We start from the raw sequence: 15,190 nt of genomic DNA, 5'->3' as shown, positions 1-15,190 counted from the left end.
ACTCCGGATAAATCCCATGGTGCAAATGGCTATCGTTCCCTTGTCGGGGAGCGGACATGGCCGGTACCGGCCCACAGTCCTCAGGCTGGTGGCCCATTAGAGGCCATGTCTGCCCCCCGACACGAGGGTTGATTGCCATAATAATCGTCAATGTCAGACAAGTACATGTAAAAAAAAGAAAAAAGGAACTGTTACCTCTTCTGATTCTTCCCGAGAACCCCAATAGGGAGAAATTACATGAAACACCTTCTGGCAGCTCAGATTCAATCCATCAGTTGGGAGGACGGACCCTATATCAATGTTTTCTTGTAGGGCTGCTTCATTTACCAAATGCTGAAGTCTTGCACCAGCCTTACGCAGTAAGGCCTTGGACACTCCACCCTGATCCAGCTGAAGATCCTTAGAAATGCTGTTCACAATAACATCAGTCTGAAAAAAAGGTTTACAGGTTAGAAGGTCTTTTTGATTGAAATACTAGCCAGAAACAAATCAAGGTTTATATGCTATATGTGATTATTAAGGCAGAAAGTACATTTTCTGTCCCACGTGTGGCCTTGCTTTATTTTATCCCATTTCTTAAACTAGATTTGTGAACTCATATCCACTTTCCCTAAACTTTCACCAAGTTGGGGTAAAACTGAAGACCCAATTGGGCCACTGATGTCGATTTCCTCTATGGAGTCCTAACTATTTTTTATCCCCAGTGACACTAAATCCCTAGTCTTACTGAGAACCACAACTTTCGTGCATTATTTTAATTTTTTTAAAGATTTCTTTATTGAAGTTTTTAGTAAATCACATCAACTTCGCATAGATTGAACAGAATTTTACAATGAGCATTTATATCCACAATTCCTGAACATCCTCAATACATATTACATTAATATAATCCTCCTGCGTGAAACAAACATTATCACCACCAAATGTATACACTACTACACACAAGACAACATGAACGACGAGAAAGAAAAAAAAATAGAAGAGGAAGGAGAAGAGCAGCTCCTCCACTATTATCATACCTATCCTTCCCAATCTCTCTACCAAATCAACCGTAAAGATCTTCAAACGGTCCCCATAACAAGTATATCTCTTCTTTACCTTTATTCTTCAATGAGACTTTTTCATATTGTGACAGTACCTGTAATTCCAACCACCAATCTTCAATTTTAGGTTTCTTCCTCGTCTTCCAAATTTTGAGGATCAGCTTAATTGCTATCATCACAGCCCTGTCAATCCATAAGTTATATTTCCTAGTTCTCATACATCGTGCATATTTTTTAATGTGTGCATTTTTTCTAAAGAGCACACTCAGGGATCCCATAAAACATGCAAGGGTGGGGGCATCCTAGATGCCCGTACATAACACAGGACGACCTTCCAGATAAGTGGAGGAAAAAGGGCTGGTGGCAGATGGTTTCTTTAACCCCTTTGTTTAAAATGGCTACTCAGCCATCTTACTACGTGGGTGTTTATTAACACCATGGGAGGGGCAAAATGGTGTTTTGTCCACTTCCTGTTTCTCTTAGAAGTCCAGAGGGATAGCCACCTTACCAGTGCAGTCTTTGAACTGGAGAGAGGATGTGGCCATATTTAGGCATGGGCTTCATGCATTCCCTGCTTGGGAGAGCACACTAGCCCATGACCAGTATGTACTGGTTTATACTGGCTATGTGTATTCAGGGCTGGAACAAAGTCTGGCTGTCTGGTGGGGTTTGCCCACAAACGTTTGAATGTGGGATGTGTTCCACTGATTGGTAAGCAGTTCCAAACTCGATAGTCGCATGGTATGTGATTGAAGGACAGGGGGAGCCCTCCCTGCTCCAGTGTGGGTCTGAATGTGCATACAAATTGAGACCCCAAGCCATAACCTGGTCGATAGTCTGCATTTTGTCCTGCTGCTGTTGTTGCTGAGAGGAGGCCTCCTGTGGAATTCCTGGAAGCTCAGAACTGAAGGTATCTCTTGTTCCAGGCACCTGCTTCTTCTCTGACCAAAGGGAATCTGTAAAGGTTCTTCCATTCTCACTTGGCAGAGACAACCCAGGCACCTCGTGCTCTTCACTTCAAGGCATCCCTCAGGCCCGTGCTGGGTACAGACATACCTCTAGAGGGTGCTGGGAGAAGACACTGGATCTGCTACACTAGCTCTGTAGAGCCTCCATCCTCGTAGGTTGGAAGTTGATTGCCGTCGGCTACTGCTGTTCTTCCTGGATGGAGGATCGACAGGAGTCCACAACCTGACTGGCTGCTGCGTGCTGGCCTCCTGCCCAAGTGACATCTGGAGCTGCAGTCCTCCTACATGCATTCTGCTTTTGTTGTGCTTATTTAAACACAGCAAATGCTGTCTGTGGAGTAGAGACCCCCTTCTAATCCAAAGAATAGCAGTATTGGGAAATCTCCCAAACGGTGCCTCTGTGGTGCCACCCTTGCTGCTGCTGCTCCTCATGTAGGGAATTTCCTGATCTGCCTTGGGATTGCTGATCTCCTTTGGGCACCTTAGAAAGGCTGTGAATTGCTTTTGTTCACAGACGACAGGTCTGCGAAACCCAACACCTCCTTGGAAAACTGCATCCTTCACTGCGGCTAGTCTGTGGCACTTTTGCTGTTTGTGTAAGTCCTCAAGGGTCCACCGGGCTCGACTATCCATTTGTTTTGGATTGCTGCAACTCATGCACTTTGTGTGCATGCCCATTCACGTCAGGGCCTCTTAGCTGTAAACAATGCACCGAAACGGAATTGCCTACTCTCCTTTAATGGAACTCTTCACAAGGCTCCACTACATCACAGTGATACAGCATTCTCCTCTGGACTGGTCTGCAGGACTCGCAAACTCTGAAAATCCTGGCCAGGAATATCATGAAAATCCCGGAACACCCCATGTTAGCCAAAGGCCTATTGAATAACATTGGGATACTAACTCTAAGCTTCTATTTTAGGAACGGCTAGTTTACTTACCTGTACTAGTGGTAACTTTATCAGTGGCGACTCCCTATACTGAAATAACCTGTTTTTTCCAACCTGGAGTGTATGTAAGTATTTTAATTGATTTTAAAAGGTGTTTTGCGTCTCAGGGTCTCCTTAGGGTCCTCTGAACCACTGGGAGTATTTTTCTTGGGATTTACACTGCCTTTTATTACTAGGCATCTAGGTGTCCTAGGACTGTTTTATAGCAATCACCCCTGCGTCGGGGGGCATACATTGCCAGTAATGGCCCACCAGCCCAAGCTTACACAGGCATGAGCAAAGCGAGGGCCTCAGCGAGGGAAGTGGGCCATTGCCAGCCATGTACACTCCCCTGACCAATCTTCCGAAAAAGAAAACACAAGATGGCCACTGCCATAGGAAAAAGGGACACGGGTGGAGTGCCGGGAACGAAGCATAAAGCTCTGGTCTAGCAGGTAAGTGGGGATGGAGGGTGGAGAAAGGTTTGGATGTCTTTGGGGGTGAGGTGAGAGTGGGAGCATAGAGAGACAACAGGGAGAGGCTCCCCTGTTACCTCTGCACAATTAAGATGGTGCCACCCAAGGATGGCTGGAAAGAGGGGCGGTACACAGTGTATTCTCGCCTGCTATTCAAGGCACCTGATTGGGTGAGCGCCCTTCCCCGGGTGTGAATGTACCATAAGGGTGACAATGAACATTATTCAACTATAACTACTGATTCAGGGTCTGATACTTACTGAAAGGAAAAAGGTGAATTACCTGTTGGTGAATTTTCTATCCAACTGCTGTCTCATCTTTTCTTCCTTCAATTGTAACCTGCTTACATGGCATTGTAACACTAGGAGAATTACTTACCTTTAACAAGAAAGTGGGAACAATATCAGAATGATTTACCCGTATGTGTGCGATAAATCCTAGACCCAAAACTGTGAGAAAAGTTGGTGCTCACCAATTAAAGTCGTCCTGTGGAACACAGCTTCGTGACCTTTTTTCCTTCCTCACCTGTGGTGACTTCAAACGCAGTATTTTGTGTGTCACACTTCCCTTTTTGCAAATATTATCAGACCTAGTGCCTGCCAATATTCCATTTATGGGTATAAGCGTAAAAAATAATGTTCTTAAATGTATATAAGTGCCCCCCATCCATTCGGGATGAAGCCTGTTTTGATGTTATGTACTGGTATTGGTGAAGGAACTACACATGAAATATTTTGATTGTACATACACATGTTGTTCCATCTTCATGTAGAATAAACCACTATTTTATAATTGACAGTGTGGACATTTCATGCTTTGTACTTTCGGTTCTTAACAGGCCTAGGTCCACCCTACTTCCCCTCCTGAGAGTAAATCTTAAGACTGCTCTGCCATGCTACCAATTGGAGAATCTGGCCTAGCTTGATGTGACTAGACCACTCTGCAACCTTCTCACCAGAGTCCCTCTAGGAAAAACTCTCTTAACAGTTATTACTGGTGAGGAGTTCTGTACTTGCTGATAATGAAAGGAAAAATGTTTATATTTTTCTAAGTACTTGGCTTATAAATTAATAAGAAAATGAATGGCATTGAACAGCAACAATTGTGAATCATATTGGCCCTAGTAGTGGAAAAAGTGGAAAAAAATGAAACTCCAGAATACGCACTTTAGTATGCAATTATCACACTGGTTGTGTCTTCAGAAAATAGTCCCTGGCCTACTGCAGGGGACTGTTGTGCGAGTAGTGACTAGTGGGAAGGATTTGATTGACAAGAAGGATCAGTTTGGGGATCCTTAAAATTACTATAATTAACTGTACAAATTGCACTGAGAATCGAATTAGGGTTAAACACTATCAGGCTCAGTGACATCAATGAAAATTGCTATACTAAAAACAAATGAAGATTCAACATCTTTATTATATGATCTAAAAAAGAGTAGATATAGAGCACAGCTCCGCTACGATTTCAAAATGCATTGGCGGTTGTGAAGATCTAGAGAAAAAATGGATTGTGATCTAGTAAAATGCGAGGAAGTATGTTTTATGCAGCACATTAAGCGTAAAATGTGCAGTTTTGACTCCTGCCAACTCCAACAACTTTTGAGCAAGTTAATCATGATGAGAGAATATGTTAAAGCTAATAGAGGAAAGGGCTCAACATTTGCACTTGCCACTAGCAAGTGATAATCTACGTGTGGAGAATAAGAAATAGGGTGCTGGAGAATTCCAAGATGGCCGCCGAGCAGGGAGCACCGTTTTTCGATGCTCCCCCGAACCTCAGGACCGAAAAGGGGTGAATATAAGAAGGTTTCGCCATCACCAGGTGCAGAAAACGGAAAGCGGGGACCCATGGAGTGGAAGGCTCGGTGGCGACAATACGCGCCTGCTGCTCACAGCTGACAACAAGAAGATTTTGCCGAGGCGGCAAAGTGGAGCTCGCGAGAGTCGGCCCGGAACAGTGCAGCATCGGACACAAGGACCGAGAAGCACCAGGTGGAAGATTGCAATCCGACTCTCCCAAGCAGCGGCCCACAATGAAGGGCGCGGACGCATAGAATACTGGAAGGAGGAAAGTTGGGTGAAGGCGCACATGGGCCCCCCGCCCCCCTTTCCCAGAAGAAGGCCACTGAGGAAGAACCTGCTCACGGGGGAAGGCGGCGAGCAGAGGACCCGGAGCCCCTGCGGCAAAAATGGGTATGCGTCACACTCAGGTCCGGCCATATGGAGGGAGTGCGAAACACCGTGCAGAGCGTAAAGGTTGCCCAGGAGGAGGTCCGCCCCGGCTCTGGGTGGGGTGTGACCCGGAGAGGGAAGCCACAAATTGCCTGCATTCCCGGCCCCGTACACAAGCCCCCACGCCCCCGAGGAACATCACAGACTTGGGAATCTTATGACCAAGACTGCAAAGGGGCCCGCAGAGACAACACAGGCAAGAGCACATGCGCGCAGATACAAAATGTTAGAAACCGCGGCTGGAGAGGGAAGAGAACGGGCATGGAGGATAGTCAGTACTGGGTCAAAAATCTCGGACAGCAGACCCTCTAGACAAAGCGGGTGGTGCACGCCGCCTACACACAGAAGGGGTCTGGACCGCAAGCACCAGGGACTCACTAGGCGAAAAGGACGCATATAGTGAGACTTGGTGGAGGGGGAACAGCCATTATGTACAAGTCAAGGGGGAAAGACCCCATCTTGTCAGCAAAAGGAGTCAAGAAGCCCCAGGATTCCACCCTCCAAAAGTTGTGGGGCTGGGAAACAGTGTCCCCCGGCAGGGAGAAGCAGACTACAACCAGGTCGAAATGGGTGACCCCCACCCACAAGAGGCCGGCAACGAGGTAGTTACCACAACGCTCCAAAAACAGTTCTTCACAGACTTCGGTGACAAACTAATGGACACGATCCAAAGGCAGATGGACAAGATGAAAGAGAACCTAGCGGAGGCCATTCAAGACATCAAAGGAGATGTGAGTAAGATTGAAGAAAGGGTGGACATTAACGAAAGGGCGATCCAGGACCTAGCCGACGATGCCAGGAAGGTGGACACGCTCATGGAACAACTGGCTATGGCCACTCATAACGAACTCCAGGTGGAAGACCAGGAAAATAGATCTAGAAGATCAAATATACGCAGTAAAGCCCTGTCCAAGGAGGTGCCAGACAAAGACCGGAAAGGAGTGGTCATCAGCATCTTTATTGACCTTCTAGACCCGGAGAGCCAAGAGGAAGTCTGCATCGATAGGGTACACAGAGTTGAGCCACAGCAAACAGAACCAGGACCAGAACAAGAGCTATCCTAGCCGCGGTCCACAGCTAATCAACAAAGGAGAAGATTCTGCAGGCGGCAAGGAAAGTGACTCAAATATGTTACAACGGATCGGTTATTCTCTTATTCCAGGACCTCGCCCAAGCAACACTGATCAAGAGGAGGCAGATGGCCCAAGTCCTCGGGGCCCTGAGGGACAAGGACATAGAATACAGGTGGACATTTCTGTTTGGAGTGGGCTTCGAGTGGCATGGCAAGCAGAGATGGATAGGCTCCTACGAAGAAGGAGCAAGATTGCTGGGCATCGAAGAAGAGGAAACCAACTCAAGAGAGCCCATGAGCAAGGGCCAGGACAAGGCCAGGAGTTGGGAATGGTCGTCGGCCAAGGGCATGAAAGGCAACAAAGGGGGCTTCCAACCACAGCTGAAAGGCCCGAAGACCTGAAGGAACAATAGAGGGCTGCACAAACCAGTAAGAGCTGTGTGGGAGAGGTTAAGTTCAAAGTCAAAGTTAACATTTAAAAGGAGAACCACAGGGGCAACCAATAAAGGGTTAAGCCTGGGGAAGGCATTGGAGGAAGGGGGATAAGGGTGAGGGGGTGCAAGGGAAGGGATGGGAAGGAGGGGGGTTTCGGAATGGGTCGGCCACAAATAAAGCATGACACAGCTAATCCAAGGGAGGATGGAGAAGAGTTAGGAGGTTGAAGATCATTTCCATAAACATAAATGGCATAAATTCCCCAATAAAAAGGAGAAAACTGGAGAGATATCTAAAGCGAGAGGGACCAGACACACTTATTCTCCAGGAGTTACATGTCCAGCTGCGAGAAGGGTGCGATTAAGAGGATTTCAGCAGGTATACCAGGGGAACGACAAGACCAAAAATTGAGGAGTATTGATATCCTTCTGGAACAACTTGGATCTTGCAATAGAAGGGATGGAGAGGAATTCTCTGGGGAGGTACATAGCACTCAACGTCAAGGGCCAGGGTGAGGGATACACTACCACCACGGTATACGCCCCCAACCAAGGACAAGACCACTACTTCCCGGTGGCTGAACAGGTTAGAGAAATTTACAAAAAGCCCAATAATACTTACGGGTCACTAACATGGCGTGGGACCCAGGCAAGGCCAGAAGTAGGAGGACACCAGGCGCACAGGGCAAGTCATCAAAGGAACTGGTGACAAAAATGGACAGGTTAGGGGTAGTGGACATTTGGAGGGAAAGGGAAAGGGAGGGTTATACCCACTACTCTCATGTGCATCACTCATCGTCCAGGATTGATTATGCCAGGGCATCAAGTCGTTTATTAAGCCGGGTCACGGAGATGGACGTGGGGCCAATGGTGCTCTCGGAGCATACGCCCATTACATTGCAGATCAGCAGGAAGGAGGGAGGGACCACCGGGGGACGTGGAAATGGTGATACCCAGCCCAGCTACTGAAAGACCATACGCTGAGGTAGGAAATAAGGACAGGCACAGGGGAATACTTTGGGGAAAATAAGGCAGGGGACACCTCACAACAGATATGGTGGGATGCCTTTAAGGCAACCACTAGGGGGAAGATCATCGCGATGAAAGCAAGAAGAGACAGGGAACTACGGCTCGTTGAACAAGATCTCGAGGAGCGATTGAAGCAGCTGATGACCCGAATGGGGGCAGGCGCGAGCAGAGAAACCAGGGGGAATAAGGGGCAGTGAGAGGGCAATTGAAGATGATCCAGGCGTGAGCAGTGGAGCGCTCCTTGCCGTCTCTCAAACAGAAGTATTATGTCAAAGCAAACAGGGCAGACAGATTACTGTCAAGGATGCTGAAAAGGGAGGAAAAAGCTAAGACCATTTTGAAAATCCAGCTAGAGGGTGGGGAGGGACGAGCCCAGACATAGAAGATATCACATGGGAATTTGGGAAGTTTTACTCAAAATGATATACCTATGAGGGGGCATCCGAGGACGAGCAGGAAGGATACCTGGCCAGCAAGACACTCACACAAATCTCTGAACAGGAAAGGCTGACACGAGAACAGGAGATAAGGGGTGAAGAGGTGAGGAAAGCTATCTCATCCCTACCTATCAATAAGTCCCTTTGGCCTGACGGATTTACCACAGAGTTCTACAAAGCTTTTAGAGAATCCTTACTTCCGTACAGGGTTCCCCTCTTTAATGAAATAGGAAAAACAGAGAAAATGACACCGTCCATGGAGGAATCAAAGGTAGTACTGCTGCCCAAACAAGGTAAAGACCCCTCATCCTGTGCCTCATATAGACCGATAGCCCCAATTGTGGGATATATTTACCCACTCAGCAGTATTTCCCCACAATACCAAGCTGCACTTCAGCAGAACCAGCAAAATGGCTGCGCTGGCTCCTGTGAGCCCCATTGCCTCACACCAAAACTGCATTTTGCAGCGACAAAAGGAGGGCTGCACTGTTTTGCCCAGCGCCATTGGGCAAGATGGAACAGGAAGCACCCCGAGAAAGGCTACTAGGGTGTGTTCTTGTTTGTCTCAAAGAAATGGAGTGAAAAATCAGCGCTGCTTTGCTGCAAGCCCAAAGTTCCGATTGAAAAAGGGAATATTTCACCGTTAAAATTATGCCGCTCTGATGCCATTTTTCCCCGTTCTTCATCACAATACCTTTATCAAAAATACCCTGTCATGCCAAACCTGGGAACATCAACAAAAGCTTCCTTCAGCTACGCGGGAAACGCTTACATTTTGCTACAAAATTTCAAAAAATCACTGCTTGAAAAGAAAAATCATAGCTTTCTGTGCACATGTCAATTTCATGAAGACATAAACTTCCAGGAATCCTGGCTGATGATTACTAGGTTGGAAGACTTTGACTGACCAAGACAAAGAAACTTCACATACTCATTAGACTTTGGTCTGGGCTGAGCCATCTTACAATGGAACTTCTAGGACACGGATGTGCGAAGTGAAAAATCATAACCTACTCGTGACTTCTACAAGAAGCTTCAAAGGAAATCTCTGTGACAACCCTGGATTGAGGGGGTAGCCTTGAAAAGGCATGCCCATATATGGGGAACAATACTGACATTTGCTTCCAAGGACTATTTATTAATACAAATGTTACAGACTTTTATGTATGCAGCAGGACTTTGCAAAAATGTGAAAAGTTAACCATTTAAATGTGATTTTATGGGCTTTAATTTAAGATGTCATAGACTTCACTGATACATGGGGAATGGAAATGGCAGATAATTGTACCGCAGGCAAATCGTTTGCATGAGAAAGGTGCATAGTACCAAAGGTTTGCACATTTCGCATGCGAACATACATACATTCTCACACCCCCACCCACAGCACACCCATTAGACCCCCCGCCCACACCCTCAACACACCCTCACCCATACCCCCAACATAAACAGACCCCACTTACCTTCATCTTCACGCTGGGTTCCTGCAGCACCAGTTCCCTTTCACTTCCGTGATCGGCAACCGGAGCTGCAGGGTCCTTTTCTTTTCTTTCTTTTTTTTTAACGGAAGGCTGCGGGGGTGTCCCCCGAGGCCCTCGCTCAGTATACCATAAAGTATAGTGAGCAGAGCGATGCGGGGGACACCTCTGCAGCCCTCCGTTAAAAAAAAAAAGAAAAAAAATGGGGGATAACATCCACAATATTTTGTGCAGGCTCTGATGGCTGTTCTACTTTGGCCTATTATGTCTATATTTTTTCTATTCTGTTGTTTTTGTTTAACTGTTCATATGTTCCTGCTCTTTCTTTCTCTTTTGTGCACGCCCTGAGGACTTTGGGTTAGTGGAGCAATAAAAGATAGATAGATAGATAGATAGATAGATAGATAGATAGATAGATAGATAGATAGATAGATAGATAGGCGAAACAAGGTACCACAACCGTAAGAATTGGACTGCTATGCTCTACATACAATATGTAATCTGCCCATGTGATTTGTTAAAGTGCCACAAATGTGCACATGTGTAAATTTGATTAGGATTGATTTTTGGCAAAAAGGACTGTGGGATGGCTTTTTACCTCATAAAATGCAACCTTATAAACTGTGACTCCTCCTCGAGGAGGCAACCAACATTGATTGTCCTATCCGCTTCTTGGAAGTAGGCCTAGCTCAGTTCTGCCCACCAATAATTCTGTGATGCCACCATGCTCTATAAATAAAAGTGGTTGACAGAGCTCCACACACACTCTCTCCTGAATTTCCTGCAGCTGTGTTCCTGATCTGCTCCTTTCATCTTGCTGATTCCAGATTTCACTACAAGGCCAAAGCATTGCTGATCCTGTCCCAGCAAGGCCATTGATCCAGAAAAAAAATCACAAAAATCCCATTAAAAAAGGGAAAAGCTGTGGTACCTTTTGCATCCTGAAATCAGACCATCTTGCTGGCCACTACATGCATGCTGGCTGCAACTCTGCCATCCAGCTGTCCTTGCCATCCGGTGACCAGAATTGCCAGCTGTTTGCTATAAGGCGCGCCCGCCGTGTGGTGACCAGACCCAGTTGGCTGTTCCATAATTCCAAACCTAAGCGTAGAATGTATCTCCCCATCACAGAGAAACACAATCTACCCATCTTGACCCTTTTGTCTGTATTAGACTCTCCAAGAAATCCTATTTATACCCTGGTAACTTGTTAAAACTGTTAGAATTCTCTGTGCACCCTGTCCTTGATTTCTAAGTGCTAGTACCATCCCTCTTTTCATGTCTGTCTGGTGTAAATCCTAAGTTATATTTTCAGTAATCAAACTAATTTCCAGTTAAAGTTGAGCACTGGGGTGATCAGGTTGACCTCGCGAATCAACCTTGAAGCTTACTGTGTTCCTCTTTAACAATATAGTCTAGATAATTTAGTTTAAGTAACATTTGCCTTTCTTTCTAAACTGAAGTTTTCATTTTAACTGCTCTATTTTTCCTAAAACTGAACCCCATTCCACCCCGAAAATCTCATCCAAATCTTCAGCTACCACCATTCTTTAACTTTGATATTGTCCCTGTGATATAAATCTGTCCCCCCCCCCAGACCAAAAACCGCATTGCGATTTTCAGTATTTCACCCTTTTTTATAATTACCGATTGGGTCATTTTAAGCGGGAATTGAGAAAATTGCAACTTTCCAACGTGTCATTCGGCTGCAGCATGTTCTAACTTTCCACTCATTTTCGAACTGTATGCTTCTTGTTGATCCATTGCATTGTGATTGCTATTGTTTCTGCATTCCTGTTGTTGGGAGAAATCATATTTGCCTCACACATTTAACCGCACATTAATTATTTATTTGTCCATTTCATGCCTTTGCAAATGGTTCAAAATCTGTTTTTGCCTCTCATTCTGTGAGGGAATGTCGGATGACTCACTGATTGAACAACTCAATATCATGAAACTACGACAACTAGTAAAAGGGGCAATACACTCGGCGGGACACACCCTGGACGCAATTTTCGCCAAGGAAAAACTCATCACCATGGCACCGCCAATACATATACTGTGGAGCGACCATCTCATCATCCCATTTGAGATCACCTTGCCTACTCAAGTCTGCATCCAACCTCCTAAACTCTCAACCACCACAAAATGAAACTGGAAAGACGTCAAAAAAAGCAAAATATTAGAACAACTGGAGTTAACCAAACCCTCAACCACAGGACTAGAGCTAGCTGACCTAGACGGGAAAGTGGGGCTATTACACAAATGGATTGCAGATACAAATGACAAGATCACCCCAGAAAAACCATTTACACCATCAAAAAAAAAGCAATGGCAAAATGGTTCACCCCACTATTAAGCACCATGAAAAAGGAAAACAAAAAGATGGAACTGGAATGGAGGAAAGAATGCAACCCAGACAAAAAAAACACTGTTCCAGAAACAAATCCACGCATACAAGAAAGAAATTCAAAAGGTGAAGAGAAGGCATTATGATGTCAGAATCACCAATGCCACCAACACACAAAAAGAAATGTTTAACATCATTAAAGAAATGAGAAACTCACCAGGCTGTGATAACACCCCAACCCCTCGGAAAAATTATGCAACGACCTGGCAGACCACTTCAAGAAAAAAAATCAAGGACATCCGACAAACCATTCAACAGAGGCCAACCAACCACAATATACAACCAAACGAACCTAACTCAGAACCGCAGCACAAACTCAAAAACATTCCTGAAATATCAGCAGAGGCATTCACAATGCTGGTAAAACACAGCAAGAAAGCTGGTTCACCCATGGATCCCTGTCCCCCGGACATCTACAAATCAATCCTCACACAAGGAACGCCAGCAGAATATTACAGAAACCTTCTAAATCTATCACTAGCAACTGAGAACCTTCAAATCAGCATATATCAAACCACTTCTGAAAAACACAAGCAGTGACGTAGAAGACCTCTCCAACTACAGACTGATCTCAAACATCCCCTAGCCGGCAAAACTCCTGGAAACCTACATATACAAACTAACCCAATAACACATTGAAAAACACCACCTGCTAGACCAAGCTCAAGTCGGTTTCAGACCCACAAGAGGAACGGAAACAGCACTACTATCCATCTGGGATGACCTACAAATGAACACAGACTCAAACACAACCTCAGTTCTTATTCTGCTCGACCTCTCCGTAGACTTCGACAAAGTTAGCCATGACACCCTAACCAAAAGTCTAGAAGACATAGGCATAACAGACAGCACTACGCTGGACTAAATCATTCCTAAAACTGTATGGATTAAACCCTTCAAATCCACCGCACGAGTTAACGACTGTGGAGTGTCACAAGGATCCTCACTATCACCACTGTACTTCAACATTTACCAGACCCCAGTTATCAGAATCTTCAAGAAATACAACATTACATGCTACAACTACACAGATGATACTCAAATCATCTACAAAATCAAAGACACCCAAGCCGATCATTCAACCGTAATCGAATGTCTAAAAGAAGTCTTCAACTGGATGAATGCCAACAACCTGAAAATTAACCCAGGAAAAACAGAAATTATGATCATATCCGAAGACCAAGAGAACGAAACCGACATCCCGTGGCCAACGGAAATGGGAACCGCACCATCACCATCTAAGGTAGTAACAAATCTGGGAGTCCTGATGGACAACACCCTAACCTTAGAACCACAAATAAATGCAACAGTCAAGAAATGTTTCTTCCTCCTCCACAAAGCAAGAAGAATCCTACCTTTCCTCTCCTTCACGCACAAAACACTCACTATCGTTGCCCTCATCATGTCAAGAATCGACTATGCAAACAGCCTCTACCTCGGAATACCAGAATACCTCCTGAAGAAACTACAACAGATACAAAATACAGCAGCCAGACTACTCCTCAAACTATCCAGAAGAGACCACATCACCCCTGCCCTAAAAACACTACACTGACTCCCAGTAAAACATTGCATCACCTTCAAAACAATGTGCATAACGCACAGGGCAATCTGTGGACAAGGAGCAGAATTCCTACAAAAGAAAATAATCTACAAACCAACGAGACTCCTCAGGTCAAGCAACGAAATCCGCCTGGAACTAAAATCATACCTTAAGAAAAAACTTGGAGACGCCACCTTCTACCACTTAGCCACAAAAATCTGGAACAACATCCCAAAAGAAATTAGAAACACCAAAGATCATCTAAAATTCAGAAAATTACTTAAAACCTGGCTCTTCAATACCACAGACTCAAACTGAAAACCGAAACAACGGAAAAGAAAAAGATTGACTGAACCGGAAAGGACACTGACAAGCTCCCAGAACCGACTGAGAATCACCCACGGAACCTGGACGGGTGACTCCGGGCAAAGTGGAACACAGGCGACACCCATGGAGACGGAGTCAACAACCCCAGCCAATCCCATCCAACATCTTCACTCGCCCCTTAGCTGCTACTAGGTACCATAATGTTGTGGAATTGTCGCAATATTACCAATCACCACACTAACTGAGTTGTGGACACTGGCAGGTGCGCTGGCCATTTAAGTGGGAAGGAAGGACAGGTGGGGTTGTGAGGGAGGCTGGTGGAGGTGGGAGCGAGATGTGAAAGGGACCTTGAATGCAGGACGGGCCAGATCAGGCGGAGGCACAGGGTGTCCCCGCACCCCATCTGGAAAGATTACGCAAGCTCAACTCGTAAATCCAGGATAGAGATGCCAACTAACCAATTCCACTAACAATTTCCCCCTCTGCATACACCTCTCTAACTCCAAACCAAACACAACCACAAACCTACAGCACAGCAAACCGCACAAACTTCACTACACTGCAACAACAAAACAAAAAAACACACAGACTCACACAACAGTACACGACGACTACAGGCCGCAAACACCCCAGGCCCAGCCAACGGACCCACCGGGCTGAGGCCGCCAACAGCACATCACTGCATTCTTGCACTTTTCCAGCTTCCTCCCACTAACTCACCCTCCCTTCCTCTTTCAGAGCCGCCAGAGCGCCAGGGGACCACTCTGGTGGTGATAGTGCACGGTACAAATGTCCTTTAACATTAACATTATG

General features: G+C 45.7%; 1 protein-coding gene across 1 annotated transcript in view; it reads right to left on the bottom strand.

Annotated features, from left to right (window-relative positions):
- Window positions 1-15,190, bottom strand: part of LOC138489066 (protein mono-ADP-ribosyltransferase PARP14-like) — a 1,172,404-nt gene that overhangs the window by 795,048 nt on the left and 362,166 nt on the right. The window contains exon 8 of the mRNA XM_069616631.1: window positions 196-429. Coding sequence (XP_069472732.1) covers window positions 196-429 — 234 coding nt within the window. The remainder of the gene's footprint in view (window positions 1-195; window positions 430-15,190) is intronic.

This window comes from Ambystoma mexicanum, chromosome 9 (genome assembly GCF_040938575.1).
Source record: "Ambystoma mexicanum isolate Mex_15411 chromosome 9, UKY_AmexF1_1, whole genome shotgun sequence".
NCBI classification, from domain to species: Eukaryota; Metazoa; Chordata; class Amphibia; order Caudata; family Ambystomatidae; genus Ambystoma; species Ambystoma mexicanum.
Note: the sequence above shows the minus strand (reverse complement) of the source record. Positions and strands in the feature narration are given on the sequence as shown.